The sequence below is a fragment of the Petromyzon marinus genome (genome assembly GCF_048934315.1).
Source record: "Petromyzon marinus isolate PM22_M1 ecotype Great Lakes invasive population chromosome 68 unlocalized genomic scaffold, UKy_Petmar_22M1.pri1.0 chr68_unloc.2, whole genome shotgun sequence".
Classification (NCBI taxonomy): Eukaryota; Metazoa; Chordata; class Hyperoartia; order Petromyzontiformes; family Petromyzontidae; genus Petromyzon; species Petromyzon marinus.
In genome coordinates, this window is record NW_027422598.1 from 30571 (window position 1) to 47952 (window position 17382).

General features: G+C 57.7%; 1 protein-coding gene across 1 annotated transcript in view; it reads right to left on the bottom strand.

The window, feature by feature from the left end:
- The window catches only part of LOC116956913 (uncharacterized), a gene marked incomplete at its 3' end in the record, with an annotated part of 103729 nt that overhangs the window by 29454 nt on the left and 56893 nt on the right, over nt 1-17382 (bottom strand). The window contains exons 15-19 of the mRNA XM_076058234.1: nt 16094-16294; nt 13845-13986; nt 12599-12747; nt 12126-12236; nt 660-11318 (exon numbers count right to left, since the gene is read on the bottom strand). Coding sequence (XP_075914349.1) covers nt 660-11318; nt 12126-12236; nt 12599-12747; nt 13845-13986; nt 16094-16294 — 11262 coding nt within the window. The remainder of the gene's footprint in view (nt 1-659; nt 11319-12125; nt 12237-12598; nt 12748-13844; nt 13987-16093; nt 16295-17382) is intronic.

Consider the following 17382-nt stretch of genomic DNA (forward strand, 5'->3'; position numbering starts at 1 on the left):
TAGTAAGTACTATATTCTTGGTTCTTTCGCTAAAGTCACCCTCGATAGGAAAATAAAAATTAAAGCAACTCAAAATAAAACAGGTAAAATAAAAAAAACATATAAAAACTAACGTAGACTGTAGCTTGGTTCTTAATCTGAGTGTACTGGCAGTCTATAATGTAGACTGTAGCCTGGTTCTTAAGCCGAGTGAGTGTACTTGCAGTCTATAATGTAGACTGTAGCCTGGTTATTAAGCTGAGTGAGTGTACTGGCAGTCTATATTGTAGACTGTAACCTGGTTATTAAGCTGAGTGAGTGTACTGACAGTCTATAATGTAGACTGTAGCCTGGTTATTAAGCTGAGCGAGTGTACTGACAGTCTATATTGTAGACTGTAGCCTGGTTATTAAGCTGAGTGTACTGACAGTCTATAATGTAGACTGTAGCCTGGTTATTAAGCTGAGTGAGTGTACTGACAGTCTATATTGTAGACTGTACGAGTGCTTTGACGTACGACTGCTTTGACGTACGAGTGCTTCGGATTAAAAAACACGTTTCCGGAAACGAATTACAGCTCACAATTCCAAGGTTCTAACTGTAAATATATATATTTTTTTTTTGTCACCCGGGGCAAAAGCGGGGCACGACCCCGCTACTAACGAAATAAAATCGCTCACCTTCCGCAGGTGACGCTCACGCCGACCGGCAAGCTGAGCCCTGTACCAAGCCTGGATCTTGGTAGCGGCTTCACGTCTCTCGTGAAGATCTCTCCTCGACCGATGTCCACGATAGGCGGCCTGAAGAACGATGGCAGCTCCGCGTAGCCTGAGGAACGACCGTCTGTCCGCTCGGCCCGCACGGCGAGCCCTGTACCACCCCTGGATCTTGGTAGCTGCTTCATGCCTCCTCAGGAACTCCCTCCTGGACGCCTGTTCACGGTAGGCGGCCTGAACAATGATGGCAGCTCCACGTAGCCTGAGGAACGACCGTCTTTCATCTCGGCCCGCACGGTGAGCCCTGTACCACCCCTGGATCTTGGTAGCGGCTTCACGTCTCTCGTGAAGATCTCTCCTCGACCGATGTCCACGATAGGCGGCCTGCAGAACGATGGCAGCTCCACGTAGCTCAAGGAACGACCGTCTGTCCGCTCGGCCAGCACGGCGAGCCCTGTACCACGCCTGGATCTTGGTAGCTGCTTCATGCCTTCTAAGTAGATCTCTCCTAGACACGTGACCACGGTAGGCGGCCTGAACAACGACGGCAGCTCCGCGTAGCCTGAGGAACGACCGTCTTTCATCTCGGCCCGCACGGTGAGCCCTGTACCACCCCTGGATCTTGGTAGTGGCTTCACGTCTCTTGTGAAGATCTCTCCTTGATGCCTGTCCACGATAGGCGGCCTGAACAACGATGGCAGCTTCACGTAGCCTGAGGAACGACCGTCTGTCCGCTCGGCCTACCTGGTGAGCCCTGTACCACTGCTGGACAGCCACGCTGGCTCGCCGCATGGCCAGGAACTTGAGTCTCTTGCTGCTGCCCCGGTACCACGCCTGGATCTTAGTAGCTGCTTCATGCCTTCTAAGTAAAGCTCTCCTACACACGTGACCACGATAGGCGGACTGCAGAACGACAGCAGCTCCACGTAGCCTGAGGAACGACCGTCTCTCTCTCCGCCCCTCCCGGTGAGCCCTGTACCACCCCTGGATCTTGGTAGCTGCTTCATGCCTTCTAAGTAGATCTCTCCTTGACACGTGACCACGGTAGGTGGCCTGAACAACGATGGCAGCTTCACGTAGCCTGAGGAACGACCGTCTGTCCGCTCGGCCTACCTGGTGAGCCCTGTACCACTGCTGGACAGCCACGCTGGCTCCCCGCATGATCAGGAACTTGAGTCTCTTGCTGCTGCCCCGGTACCACCCCTGGATCTTGGTAGCTGCTTCATGCCTTCTAAGTAGAGCTCTCCTAGACACATGACCACGATAGGAGGCCTGAACAATGATGGCAGCTTCACGTAGCCTGAGGAACGACCGTCTTTCATCTTGGCCCGCACGGTGAGCCCTGTACCACCCCTGGATCTTGGTAGTGGCTTCACGTCTCTCACGAACATCTCTCCTAGACACGTAACCACGGTAGGCGGCTTGCAGAACGATGGCAGCTCCGCGTAGCCCGAGGAACGACCGTCTGTCCGCTCGGCCTACCTGGTGAGCCCTGTACCACTGCTGGACAGCCACGCTGGCTCCCCGCATGGCCAGGAACTTGAGTCTCTTGCTGCTCCCCCGGTACCACGCCTGGATCTTGGTAGCTGCAACATGCCTTCTAAGTAGAGCTCTCCTAGACACATGACCACGATAGGCAGCCTGAACAATGATGGAAGCTTCACGTAGCCTGAGGAACGACCGTCTCTCTCTCCGCCCCTCCCGGTGAGCCCTGTACCACGCCTGGATTTTGGTGGCGGCTTCACGTCTCTTGTGAAGATCTCTCCTAGACACGTGACCACGATAGGCGGCTTGAAGAACGATGGCAGCTCCACGTAGCCTGAGGAACGACCGTCTGTCCGCTCGGCCCGCACGGTGAGCCCTGTACCATGCCTGGATCTTGGTAGCAGCTTCACGTCTCTTGTGAAGATCTCTCCTCGACCGATGTCCACGATAGGCGGCCTGAAGAACGATGGCACCTCTACGTAGCTCAAGGAACGACCGTCTGTCCGCTCGGCCTACCTGGTGAGCCCTGTACCACTGCTGGACAGCCACGCTGGCTCCCCGCATGGCCAGGAACTTGAGTCTCTTGCTGCTGCCCCGGTACCACGCCTGGATCTTGGTAGCTGCAACATGCCTTCTTAGTAAAGCTGTCCTCGACCGATGTTCACGATAGGCGGCCTGAACAACGATGGCAGCTTCACGTAGCCTGAGGAACGACCGTCTCTCTCTCCGCCCCTCCAGGTGAGCCCTGTACCACGCCTGGATCTTGGTAGCTGCTTCATGCCTCCTCAGCAACTCCCTCCTGGACGCCTGTCCACGATAGGAGGCCTGAAGAATGATGGCAGCTTCACGTAGCTCAAGGAACGACCGTCTGTCCGCTCGGCCCACACGGCGAGCCCTGTACCATGCCTGGATCTTGGTAGCAGCTTCACGTCTCTTGTGAAGATCTCTCCTCGACCGATGTCCACGATAGGCGGCCTGAAGAACGATGGCACCTCTACGTAGCTCAAGGAACGACCGTCTGTCCGCTCGGCCTACCTGGTGAGCCCTGTACCACTGCTGGACAGCCACGCTGGCTCCCCGCATGGCCAGGAACTTGAGTCTCTTGCTGCTGCCCCGGTACCACGCCTGGATCTTGGTAGCTGCTTCATGCCTTCTAAGTAGATCTCTCCTAGACACGTGACTACGATAGGCGGCTTGCAGAACGATGGCAGCTCCGCGTAGCCCGAGGAACGACCGTCTGTCCGCTCGGCCTACCTGGTGAGCCCTGTACCACTGCTGGACAGCCACGCTGGCTCGCCGCATGGCCAGGAACTTGAGTCTCTTGCTGCTGCCCCGGTACCACCCCTGGATCTTGGTAGCTGCTTCATGCCTTCTTAGTAGAGCTCTCCTAGACACGTGACCACGATAGGCGGCTTGCAGAACGACGGTAGCTCCACGTAGCCTGAGGAACGACCGTCTCTCTCTCCGCCCCTCCCGGTGAGCCCTGTGCCACCCCTGGATCTTGGTAGCTGCAACATGCCTTCTAAGTAGAGCTCTCCTAGACACATGACCACGATAGGCAGCCTGAACAATGATGGAAGCTTCACGTTGCCTGAGGAACGACCGTCTGTCCGCTCGGCCCGCACGGTGAGCCCTGTGCCACCTCTGGATTTTGGTAGCGGCTTCATGCCTCCTCAGCAACTCCCTCCTGGACGCCTGTCCACGATAGGCGGCCTGAAGAACGATGGCAGCTCCGCGTAGCCCGAGGAACGACCGTCTGTCCGCTCGGCCTACCTGGTGAGCCCTGTACCACTGCTGGACAGCCACGCTGGCTCCCCGCATGGCCAGGAACTTGAGTCTCTTGCTGCTGCCCCGGTACCACGCCTGGATCTTGGTAGCTGCTTCATGCCTTCTAAGTAAAGCTCTCCTACACACGTGACCACGATAGGCGGATTGCAGAACGACAGCAGCTCCACGTAGCCTGAGGAACGACCGTCTCTCCCTCCGCCCCTCCCGGTGAGCCCTGTACCACGCCTGGATCTTGGTAGCGGCTTCATGCCTTCTGAGTAAAGCTCTCCTAGACGCCTGTCCACGATAGGCGGCTTGCAGAACGACGGCAGTCCCACGCAGCTCAAGGAACGACCGTCTGTCGGCTCGGCCCACCTGGTGAGCCCTGTACCACTGCTGGACAGCCACGCTGGCTCGCCGCATGGCCAGGAACTTGAGTCTCTTGCTGCTGCCCCGGTACCACGCCTGGATCTTGGTAGCTGCAACATGCCTTCTAAGTAGAGCTCTCCTAGACACATGACCACGATAGGCAGCCTGAACAATGATGGAAGCTTCACGTTGCCTGAGGAACGACCGTCTGTCCGCTCGGCCCGCACGGTGAGCCCTGTGCCACCTCTGGATCTTGGTAGCTGCTTCATGCCTCCTAGGCAACTCCCTCCTGGACGCCTGTCCACGATAGGAGGCCTGAAGAATGATGGAAGCTTTACGTAGCCTGAGGAACGACCGTCTGTCCGCTCGGCCTACCTGGTGAGCCCTGTACCACCCCTGGATCTTCGTAGCAGCTTCACGTCTCTTGTGAAGATCTCTCCTCGACCGATGTCCACGATAGGCGGCCTGAAGAACGATGGCACCTCTACGTAGCTCAAGGAACGACCGTCTGTCCGCTCGGCCTACCTGGTGAGCCCTGTACCACTGCTGGACAGCCACGCTGGCTCCCCGCATGGCCAGGAACTTGAGCCTCTTGCTGCTGCCCCGGTACCACGCCTGGATCTTGGTAGCTGCAACATGCCTTCTAAGTAGAGCTCTCCTAGACACATGACCACGATAGGCAGCCTGAAGAATGATGGCAGCTTCACGTTGCCTGAGGAACGACCGTCTGTCCGCTCGGCCCGCACGGTGAGCCCTGTGCCACCTCTGGATTTTGGTAGCGGCTTCACGTCTCTTGTGAAGATCTCTCCTGGACGCCTGTCCACGATAGGCGGCCTGAAGAATGATGGCAGCTTCACGTAGCCTGAGGAACGACCGTCTGTCCGCTCGGCCTACCTGGTGAGCCCTGTACCACTGCTGGACAGCCACGCTGGCTCCCCGCATGGCCAGGAACTTGAGTCTCTTGCTGCTGCCCCGGTACCACGCCTGGATCTTGGTAGCTGCTTCATGCCTTCTAAGTAAAGCTCTCCTACACACGTGACCACGATAGGCGGATTGCAGAACGACAGCAGCTCCACGTAGCCTGAGGAACGACCGTCTCTCTCTCCGCCCCTCCCGGTGAGCCCTGTACCAACCCTGGATCTTGGTAGCAGCTTCACGTCTCTTGTGAAGATCTCTCCTTGACACGTGACCACGGTAAGCAGCCTGAACAATGATGGCAGCTTCACGTAGCCTGAGGAACGACCGTCTGTCCGCTCGGCCCGCACGGTGAGCCCTGTGCCACCCCTGGATCTTGGTAGCTGCTTCATGCCTCCTCAGCAACTCTCTCCTGGACGCCTGTCCACGATAGGCGGCTTGAAGAACGATGGCAGCTTCACGTAGCCTGAGGAACGACCGTCTCTCACTCCGCCCCTCCCGGTGAGCCCTGTACCACGCCTGCATCTTGGAAGCTGCTTCATGCTTTCTGAGTAAAGCTCTCCTAGACACGTAACCACGGTAGGCGGCTTGCAGAACGACGGTAGCTCCACGTAGCTCAAGGAACGACCGTCTGTCCGCTCGGCCTACCTGGTGAGCCCTGTACCACTGCTGGACAGCCACGCTGGCTCCCCGCATGGCCAGGAACTTGAGTCTCTTGCTGCTGCCCCGGTACCACGCCTGGATCTTGGTAGCTGCTTCATGCCTTCTAAGTAGAGCTCTCCTAGACACATGTCCACGATAGGCGGCCTGAAGAATGATGGCAGCTTCACGTTGCCTGAGGAACGACCGTCTTTCATCTCGGCCCGCACGGTGAGCCCTGTACCACCCCTGGATCTTGGTAGCGGCTTCACGTCTCTTGTGAAGATCTCTCCTGGACGCCTGTCCACGATAGGCGGCCTGAAGAACGACGGCAGCTCCGCGTAGCCTGAGGAACGACCGTCTCTCTCTCCGCCCCTCCCGGTGAGCCCTGTACCACCCCTGGATCTTGGTAGCTGCTTCATGCCTTCTAAGTAGATCTCTCCTAGACACGTGACCACGATAGGCGGCTTGAAGAACGACAGCAGCTCCACGTAGCCTGAGGAACGACCGTCTCTCACTCCGCCCCTCCCGGTGAGCCCTGTACCACGCCTGGATCTTGGTAGCTGCTTCATGCCTTCTAAGTAAAGCTCTCCTAGACACGTAACCACGGTAGGCGGCTTGCAGAACGACGGCACCTCCACGTAGCTCAAGGAACGACCGTCTGTCCGCTCGGCCTACCTGGTGAGCCCTGTACCACTGCTGGACAGCCACGCTGGCTCCCCGCATGGCCAGGAACTTGAGTCTCTTGCTGCTGCCCCGGTACCACGCCTGGATCTTGGTAGCTGCAACATGCCTTCTAAGTAGAGCTCTCCTAGACACGTGACCACGGTAGGTGGCTTGCAGAACAACGGTAGCTCCACGTAGCCTGAGGAACGACCGTCTCTCTCTCCGCCCCTCCCGGTGAGCCCTGTACCACCCCTGGATTTTGGTAGCTGCTTCACGTCTCTTGCGAAGATCTCTCCTAGACACGTGACCACGGTAAGCAGCCTGAACAACGATGGCAGCTTCACGTAGCCTGAGGAACGACCGTCTGTCTGCTCGGCCTACCTGGTGAGCCCTGTACCACTGCTGGACAGCCACGCTGGCTCCCCGCATGGCCAGGAACTTGAGTCTCTTGCTGCTGCCCCGGTACCATGCCTGGATCTTGGTAGCTGCTTCATGCCTTCTTAGTAAAGCTCTCCTTGATGCCTGTCCACGATAGGCGGCCTGAACAACGATGGCAGCTTCACATAGCCTGAGGAACGACCGTCTTTCATCTCGGCCCTCCCGGCGAGCCCTGTACCACGCCTGGATCTTGGCGGCTGCTTCCCGTCTCTTGCGAAGATCTCTCCTCGACCGATGTCCACGATAGGCGGCCTGCAGAACGACGGCAGCTCCGTGCAGCCTGAGGTAGGCGCGTCTCTCCGCTCGGCCTACCAGGCGAGCCCTGTGCCACTCCTGGAGATCTCGGCAGCGCGAGAGGAATCCCCGACGCCCCTCCTCCTCCTCCTCGTCCACGGAGTCCGAGCCGTGGTCGGGCCGAGTGCCGAGGGCCGAGGGCAGCTCCTCCCAAGGCACCTCGAGCCACTCCACGTGCCCCCAGCCGTCCGCTCCGTCGACCAACACCCAGGCCGCTGCCTTCCCACGGCCGCGCGCAAAATCCTCCTCGTCCTCTTGCGGGAGACGCGGCTGCCCTTCCCGTAGGCCGACGTCACGTGACGCAAGACTGCTGCTGCCCTGCGGAAAGTCTTCACACGGCGGCTGCCCTTCCCGTAGGCCGACGTCACGTGACGCAAGACTGCTGCTGCCCAGCGGAAAGTCTTCACACGGCGGCTGCCCTTCCCGTAGGCCGACGTCACGTGACGCAAGACTGCTGCCGCCCTGTGGAAAGTCTTCACACGGCGGCTGCCCTTCCCGCAGATCACCGCCGAGAGACAGATGCCTGCTGCCCTGAAGATCGCCGCCATCTTGAGACAGACGCCTGCTGCCCTGAAGATCGCCGCCATCTTGAGACAGACGCCTGCTGCCCTGAAGATCGCCGCCATCTTGAGACAGACGCCTGCTGACCTGAAGATCGCCGCCATCTTGAGACAGACGCCTGCTGACCTGAAGATCGCCGCCATCTTGAGACAGACGCCTGCTGACCTGAAGATCACCGCCATCTTGAGACAGACGCCCCTGAAGATCACCGCCATCTTGAGACAGACGCCTGCTGCCCTGAAGATCGCCGCCATCTTGAGACAGACGCCTGCTGCCCTGAAGATCGCCGCCATCTTGAGACAGACGCCTGCTGCCCTGAAGATCGCCGCCATCTTGAGACAGACGCCTGCTGACCTGAAGATCGCCGCCATCTTGAGACAGACGCCTGCTGACCTGAAGATCGCCGCCATCTTGAGACAGACGCCTGCTGCCCTGAAGATCGCCGTCATCTTGAGACAGACGCCTGCTGCCCTGAAGATCGCCGCCATCTTGAGACAGACGCCCCTGAAGATCGCCGCCATCTTGAGACAGACGCCTGCTGACCTGAAGATCGCCGCCATCTTGAGAGAGACGCCTGCTGACCTGAAGATCGCCGCCATCTTGAGACAGACGCCTGCTGACCTGAAGATCGCCGCCATCTTGAGACGGACGCCTGCTGACCTGAAGATCGCCGCCATCTTGAGACAGACGCCTGCTGACCTGAAGATCGCCGCCATCTTGAGACAGACGCCTGCTGACCTGAAGATCGCCGCCATCTTGAGACAGACGCCCCTGAAGATCGCCGCCATCTTGAGACAGACGCCTGCTGACCTGAAGATCGCCGCCATCTTGAGACAGACGCCTGCTGACTTGAAGATCTCCGCCATCTTGAGACAGACGCCTGCTGACCTGAAGATCGCTGCCATCTTGAGACAGACACCTGCTGACCTGAAGATCACCGCCATCTTGAGACAGACGCCCCTGAACATCACCGCCATCTTGAGACAGACGCCTGCTGACCTGAAGATCGCCGCCATCTTGAGACAGACGCCTGCTGACTTGAAGATCTCCGCCATCTTGAGACAGACGCCTGCTGACCTGAAGATCGCTGCCATCTTGAGACAGACGCCTGCTGACCTGAAGATCACCGCCATCTTGAGACAGACGCCCCTGAACATCACCGTCATCTTGAGACAGACGCCTGCTGACCTGAAGATCGCCGCCATCTTGAGACAGACGCCCATGAAGATGGCCGCCATCTTGAGACAGACGCCTGCTGACCTGAAGATCGCCGCCATCTTGAGACAGACGCCTGCTGACCTGCCCACCGCCATCTTGAGACAGACGCCTGCTGACCTGAAGATCGCCGCCATCTTGAGACAGACGCCTGCTGACCTGAAGATCGCCGCCATCTTGAGACAGACGCCTGCTGACCTGAAGATCGCCGCCATCTTGAGACAGACGCCTGCTGACCTGAAGATCGCCGCCATCTTGAGACAGACGCCTGCTGCCCTGAAGATCGCCGCCATCTTGAGACAGACGCCTGCTGACCTGAAGATCGCCGCCATCTTGAGACAGACGCCTGCTGCCCTGAAGATCGCCGCCATCTTGAGACAGACACCCCTGAAGATCGCCGCCATCTTGAGACAGACGCCTGCTGACCTGAAGATCGCCGCCATCTTGAGACAGACGCCTGCTGACCTGAAGATCGCCGCCATCTTGAGACAGACGCCTGCTGACCTGCCCGCCGCCATCTTGAGACAGACGCCTGCTGACCTGAAGATCGCCGCCATCTTGAGACAGACGCCTGCTGACCTGCCCGCCGCCATCTTGAGACAGACGCCTGCTGCCCTGAAGATCGCCGCCATCTTGAGACAGACGCCTGCTGACCTGAAGATCGCCGCCATCTTGAGACAGACGCCTGCTGCCCTGAAGATCGCCGCCATCTTGAGACAGACACCCCTGAAGATCGCCGCCATCTTGAGACAGACGCCTGCTGACCTGAAGATCGCCGCCATCTTGAGACAGACGCCTGCTGACCTGAAGATCACCGCCATCTTGAGACAGACGCCTGCTGACCTGCCCGCCGCCATCTTGAGACAGACGCCTGCTGCCCTGAAGATCTCCGCCATCTTGAGACAGACGCCTGCTGACCTGAAGATCGCCGCCATCTTGAGACAGATGCCTGCTGACCTGAAGATCGCCGCCATCTTGAGACAGACGCCTGCTGACCTGAAGATCGCCGCCATCTTGAGACAGACGCCTGCTGACCTGAAGATCGCCGCCATCTTGAGACAGACGCCCCTGAATATCACCGCCATCTTGAGACAGACGCCGCTGAAGATCGCCGCCATCTTGAGACAGACGCCTGCTGACCTGAAGATCACCGCCATCTTGAGACAGACGCCTGCTGACCTGAAGATCGCCGCCATCTTGAGACAGACGCCTGCTGACCTGAAGATCGCCGCCATCTTGAGACAGACGCCTGCTGACCTGAAGATCGCCGCCATCTTGAGACAGACGCCTGCTGACCTGAAGATCGCCGCCATCTTGAGACAGACGCCTGCTGACCTGAAGATCGCCGCCATCTTGAGACAGACGCCTGCTGACCTGAAGATCGCCGCCATCTTGAGACAGACGCCTGCTGACCTGAAGATCGCCGCCATCTTGAGACAGACGCCCCTGAAGATCGCCGCCATCTTGAGACAGACGCCTGCTGACCTGAAGATCGCCGCCATCTTGAGACAGACGCCTGCTGACCTGCCCGCCGCCATCTTGAGACAGACGCCTGCTGACCTGAAGATGGCCGCCATCTTGAGACAGACGCCTGCTGACCTGAAGATCGCCGCCATCTTGAGACAGACGCCTGCTGACCTGAAGATCACCGCCATCTTGAGACAGACGCCTGCTGACCTGAAGATCGCCGCCATCTTGAGACAGACGCCTGCTGACCTGAAGATCGCCGCCATCTTGAGACAGACGCCTGCTGACCTGAAGATCGCCGCCATCTTGAGACAGACGCCTGCTGACCTGAAGATCGCCGCCATCTTGAGACAGACGCCCATGAAGATGGCCGCCATCTTGAGACAGACGCCTGCTGACCTGAAGATCGCCGCCATCTTGAGACAGACGCCTGCTGACCTGAAGATCGCCGCCATCTTGAGACAGACGCCTGCTGACCTGAAGATCGCCGCCATCTTGAGACAGACGCCTGCTGCCCTGCCCGCCGCCTTCACGAGGCTGGGAGAGGCTGTAGCTGCTCCTGTTGCTGCTGCTGCTGCTGCTGTTGCAGCTGCTGCTGCTGTTGCTGCTGCTGCTGTTGCAGCTGCTGCTGTTGCTGCTGCTGCTGCTGCTGCCGCCCAGGGGTCCACCTTGCCGCTGCCCCTCCCCCCGCCGCTCGGGGGCGTGGGGGGGTGCGTGGGGGGGTGCGTGGGGGGGGGCGGCCCGGAGTTGACGTTGCAGGAAGCTGCGACCTGCCCTCTGCAGAACGCCGGCAGCTCGCTGAGTCTTCTAGAGACGTCGTGGGGGAGGGGGGAGGGGGGAGGGAGGGGGGGAGGGGGGAGGGAGGGAGGGAGGGAGGGGGAGGGGAGGGAGGGAGGGGGGAGGGAGAGGGGAGGGGTTTCAGCGTCTCAAACTCCTCCTCTGAGTGAGCAGTAATCACCGGCATACAGAACGTGGTTGACCAATTGGGAGCATTCCCTTGACCACACTCAGGCATAGATCACTCCCATTGAACACACACACAGACACACACAGACACACACACACACGTACGTACCCACACAAACCCACACACACACAAAGACAAAGATCCCCCGTATAGCCTTAACAGACTGTAGGGGCAAGTGCTGTTAGCGAGCACCTATGAAGGCCGGAACGGTACACGAGGGGGGTGGGTGGCCAGCACCACGCCCGACCGCCTTTGTCTCCCTAGTGACGATGTTTACTACACACCGCACCAGGTACTCATTTGAGGCTGAGTCGACCTAGGGGAGGCCCGGGACCGGTTCAGATAATCGTCACTGGTGTTGGCCGTGAGCCGGAATCGAACCTGGGTCGCCAGGTTCATAGCGCAGTGTAGCGCTAACCACTACACTACCGCTCCCCACTCACACACATACACACACACAGACACACACACACGTACCCACGCACACACACGTACACACACACACACTCACACACACTCACACACGTACACACACACACTCACACAGGTACCCACACACACACACGTACCCACACACACACGTACTCACACACACACACGTACCCACGTGTGTACGTGTGTGAGTACGTGTGTGTGTGTGAGTGTACCTGGTGCAGCCTGTGTCTCCTCCAGGCAGCTTGAAGAAGTCGTGCTGCACGGCACTCCACAGACTCATCCAGGAGGCGGGCGCAGAGGAAGCTGACAAACACCACCAGCACCTGGTCAGGGGGTCAGGGGGTCAGGGGGTCAGGGGGTCAGGGGGTCAGGGGGTGGGTGGGTGAGTAAGTGTTTGAGTGAGTGGGCAAGTGAGCGAGTGGGTGAGTGAGTGAGCGTGTGGGTGAGTGAGTGAGTGAGTGGGTGAGCGAGCGGGTGGGTGAGTGGGTGGGTGAGTGAGTGGGTGAGCGAGTGGGCGAGCGAGTGAGTGAGTGAGCGAGTGGGTGAGCGAGTGGGTGAGTGAGTGGGTGAGCGAGCGAGCGAGTGGGTGAGTGAGTGAGTGGGTGAGCGAGTGAGCGTGTGAGCGAGCGAGTGAGCGAGCGAGCGAGCGAGTGGGCGAGCGAGTGGGAGGGTGAGCGAGGGGCACCTTCTTCTCCGGGATGGTGTTGGCCACATCGTCAGGGTGCAACATGCTTGGGATGCCGCCCAGCTGTGAGGCAGCCCTTGCCGCTAGACGCACGTTGTGTACCGCGTTGTGCTGTAGCTGCTGCTGCTGCTGCTGCTGCTGCTGATGCTCTGCTTAGTGGGGGGTGGGAGACAGAGGGGGGGACAGGGGGTGAGGTGTTAGTGTGAGTAAGTTTGCGTGTTCAAGTGTGTGAGTGGGTAGGTGGGTAGGTGGGTGGGTGGGTGGGTGAGTGGGTGGGTGGGTGGGTGAGTGGGTGGGTAGGTGAGTGGGTGGGTGGGTGCGTGTGTGAGTGGGTGAGTGGGTGAGTGTAAGAGAGTGAGTGAGAGAGTGTGTGAGTGAGTGTGTGAGTGGGTGGGTAGGTGAGTGGGTGAGTGTAAGAGAGTGAGTGAGTGTGTGAGTGAGTGAGTGGGTGGGTGAGTGGGTGGGTAGGTGAGTGGGTAGGTGAGCAGGTGGGTGAGTGGGTGGGTGAGTGAGTGGGTGAGTGGGTGAGTGAGTGTGTGAGTGTGTGAGTGGGTGAGTGAGTGAGTGAGAGAGTGTGTGAGTGAGTGTGTGAGTGGGTGGGTAGGTGAGTGGGTGAGTGTAAGAGAGTGAGTGAGTGAGTGTGTGAGTGTGTGAGTGAGTGTGTGAGTGGGTGGGTAGGTGAGTGGGTGAGTGTAAGAGAGTGAGTGAGTGAGTGTGTGAGTGTGTGAGTGAGTGTGTGAGTGAGTGTGTGAGTGGGTGGGTAGGTGAGTGGGTGAGTGTAAGAGAGTGAGTGTGTGAGTGTGTGAGTGAGTGTGTGAGTGTGTGAGTGATTGTGTGAGTGGGTGGGTTAGTGTGTGAGTGGGTGAGTAAGTTTGCGTGTTCAAGTGTGTGAGTGAGTGAGTAAGTGGGTGAGTGAGTGTGTGAGTGGGTGGGTGAGTGTGAGTGGATGTGTGGGTGGGTGAGTGTGTGGGTGAGTGTGTGAGTGGGTGGGTGAGTGTGTGTGTGAGTGTGTGAGTGAGTGGGTGAGTGACTGAGTGAGTGGGTGAGTGAGTGTGTGAGTGAGTGTGTGAATGAGTAAGTGGGTGGGTAGGTGAGTGGGTGAGTAGGTGAGTGGGTGGGTGAGTGGGTGGGTGAGTGGGTGGGTGAGCGGGTGGGTGGGTGGGTGAGTGGCCTGGCACAAGCGTCGTGGTGACTTAGTGGCGAATGGCGGTTGTTGTTGTTGTTGCTGTGTGTATAATCCACTCACCATCGTCCCAGGCCGTGGTGAGTGTGGTGGTGAGTGTGGTGAGGGCGTGGATGGACGAGGCTGGAACGAGCTCGGGGTGGTAGTAGTGGATCAGCCAGCAGAGCGCCCGGCCGTCAGAGAGAGACACGGAGAGGTTGTCTACCTGTGATGCACACACACACACACACACGTACATATACACACACAAACACACACACACGTACATATACACACGTACACACACACACGTACACACACACACGTACATACACACACACACTTACACACACACACGTACATACACACACACACACGTACATACACACACACACACGTACATATACACACGTACACACACACGCACATATACACACGTACACACACACACACACGTACATATACACACACACAGACACACACACAGACACACAAAGACAAAGATCCCCCATGTAGCCTGTAACAGACTGTAGGGGCAAGTGCTGTTAGCGAGCACCTATGAAGGCCAGAACGGTACACGAGGGGGTGGGTGGCCAGCACCACGCCCGACCGCCTTTGTCTCCCCAGTGACGATGTTTACACACCGCACCAGGTACTCATTTGAGGCTGAGTCGACCTAGGGGAGGCCCGGGACCGGTTCAGGTAATCGTCACTGGTGTTGGCCGTGAGCGGGAATCGAACCCGGGTCGCCAGGTTCATAGCGCAGCGTAGCGCTAACCGCTACACTATCGCTCCCCACACACACACACACAAACACACACACACACGTACACACACACACACGTACACACACACACACACGTACATACACACACGTACATACACACACACGTACACGTACACACACACACGTACATACACACACACATACATACACGTACACACACGTACATATACACACGTGTACACACGCACACACATACACACACGTACATATACACACGTGTACACACGCACACACATACACACACACACGTACATACACAAACACATACACACACACACGTACATACACACGTACACACACGTACATACACACACGTACATACACACACGTACATATACACACACACGTATACACGTACAAATACACACACACACGTACACACGTACATATACACACACACGTACACATACACACACGTACACACGTACATATACACACACATACACACGTACATATACACACACAGGTACACACGTACATATACACACACGTACACACGTACATATACACACACACGTACACACATACATATACACACACGTACACACATACATATACACACACGTACACACGTACACACACACACACACGTACACACACACACACGTACACACACGTACACACACGTACATATACACACACACGTACACACACGTACACACGTACATATAGAACCACTGACCCACTCACCCACCCACCCACTGACCCACTCACACACTGACCCACTCACCCACAGACCCACTCACCCACTCACCCACTGACCCACTCACTCACCCACTGACCCACTCACCCACAGACCCACTCACCCACTCACCCACTGACCCACTCACTCACTGACCCACTCACACACCCACCCACTCACCCACTCACCCACTGACCCACTCACTCACTGACCCACTCACTCACTGACCCACTCACCCACTGACCCACTCACACACCCACTCACTCACCCACTCACCCACCCACTCACTCACTGACCCACTCACTCACTGACCCACTCACCCACTGACCCACTCACACACCCACTCACTCACCCACTCACCCACCCACTCACTCACTGACCCACTCACTCACTGACCCACTCACCCACTGACCCACTCACTCACTGACCCACTCACCCACTGACCCACTCACACACCCACTCACTCACTCACCCACTGACCCACTCACTCACTGACCCACTCACTCACTGACCCACACACACACTCACCCACTGACCCACTCACTCACTGACCCACTCACTCACTCACCCACTCACCCACTGACCCACTCACTCACTGACCCACTCACTCACTCACCCACTCACCCACTGACCCACTCACCCACTGACCCACTCACACACCCACTCACCCACTCACCCACTGACCCACTCACCCACTCACCCACTCACCCACCCACTGACCCACTCACTCACCCACTCACACACCCACTCACCCACTCACCCACTCACCCACTCACCCACTGACCCACTCACACACCCACACACCCACTCACCCACCCACTGACCCACTCACACACCCACCCACTCACCCACTCACCCACTCACCTTCACTCCGTATCTCCCACACACGGCCCTGCACCACTGCAGTAGCAGTGACACCTCCTCCACCTCCTCCACCTCCTCCACCTCCTCCACCTCCTCCTCCTGCACCTCCTCCTGCACCTCCTCTCTGCCGGCTGCTGCTGAGTGCAGCTGCAGACGTTCAATCTCCTTCCTGAGACGCGCCTTGTCCAGCAAAACCCTCACCTGGGATAGGGCAACGGGGGAGGGAGTGAGAGTGAGAGAGTGAGTGGGTGTCTGTGAGTGTCTCTGTGTGTGAGTGTCTGTGTGTGGGTGTCTGTGAGTGTCTCTGTGTGTGAGTGTCTGTGTGTGAGTGTCTGTGTGTGAGTGTCTGTGTGTGAGTGTCTGTGAGTGTCTCTGTGTGAGAGTGTCTGTGTGTGAGTGTCTGTGTGTGAGTGTCTGTGAGTGTCTCTGTGTGTGAGTGTCTGTGTGTGAGTGTCTGTGAGTGTCTCTGTGTGAGAGTGTGTGTGAGTGTCTCTGTGTGAGAGTGTCTGTGAGTGTCTCTGTGTGTCTGTGAGTGTGAGTGTCTGTGTGAGTGTCTGTGTGTGAGTGTCTGTGAGTGTCTGTGTGAGTGTCTGTGTGAGTGTCTGTGTGTGAGTGTCTGTGAGTGTCTCTGTGTGAGAGTGTGTGTGAGTGTCTGTGTGTGAGTGTCTGTGTCTGTGTGTCTCTGTGTGTGTCTGTGTGTGTGAGTGTCTCTGTGTGTGAGTGTCTGTGTGTGTGTGTCTGTGAGTGTCTCTGTGTGTGAGTGTCTGTGTGTGAGTGTCTGTGAGTGTGTGTGAGTGTCTCTGTGTGTGAGTGTCTGTGAGTGTGTGTGAGTGTCTCTGTGTGTGAGTGTCTGTGAGTGTCCCTGTGTGTGTCTGTGAGTGTCTGTGAGTGTCTGTGTGTGAGTGTCTGTGAGTGTGTGTGAGTGTCTCTGTGTGTGAGTGTCTGTGTGTGAGTGTCTGTGAGTGTGTGTGAGTGTCTCTGTGTGTGAGTGTCTGTGTGTGAGTGTCTGTGAGTGTGTGTGAGTGTCTGTGAGTGTCTCTGTGTGTGAGTGTCTGTGTGTGAGTGTCTGTGAGTGTGTGTGAGTGTCTCTGTGTGTGAGTGTCTGTGTGTGAGTGTCTGTGAGTGTCTCTGTGTGTGAGTGTCTGTGTGTGCGTCTGTGAGTATCTGTGAGTGTCTCTGTGTGTGAGTGTCTGTGTGTGAGTGTCTGTGAGTGTGTGTGAGTGTCTCTGTGTGTGAGTGTCTGTGAGTGTCCCTGTGAGTGTCTGTGAGTGTCTGTGAGTGTCTCTGTG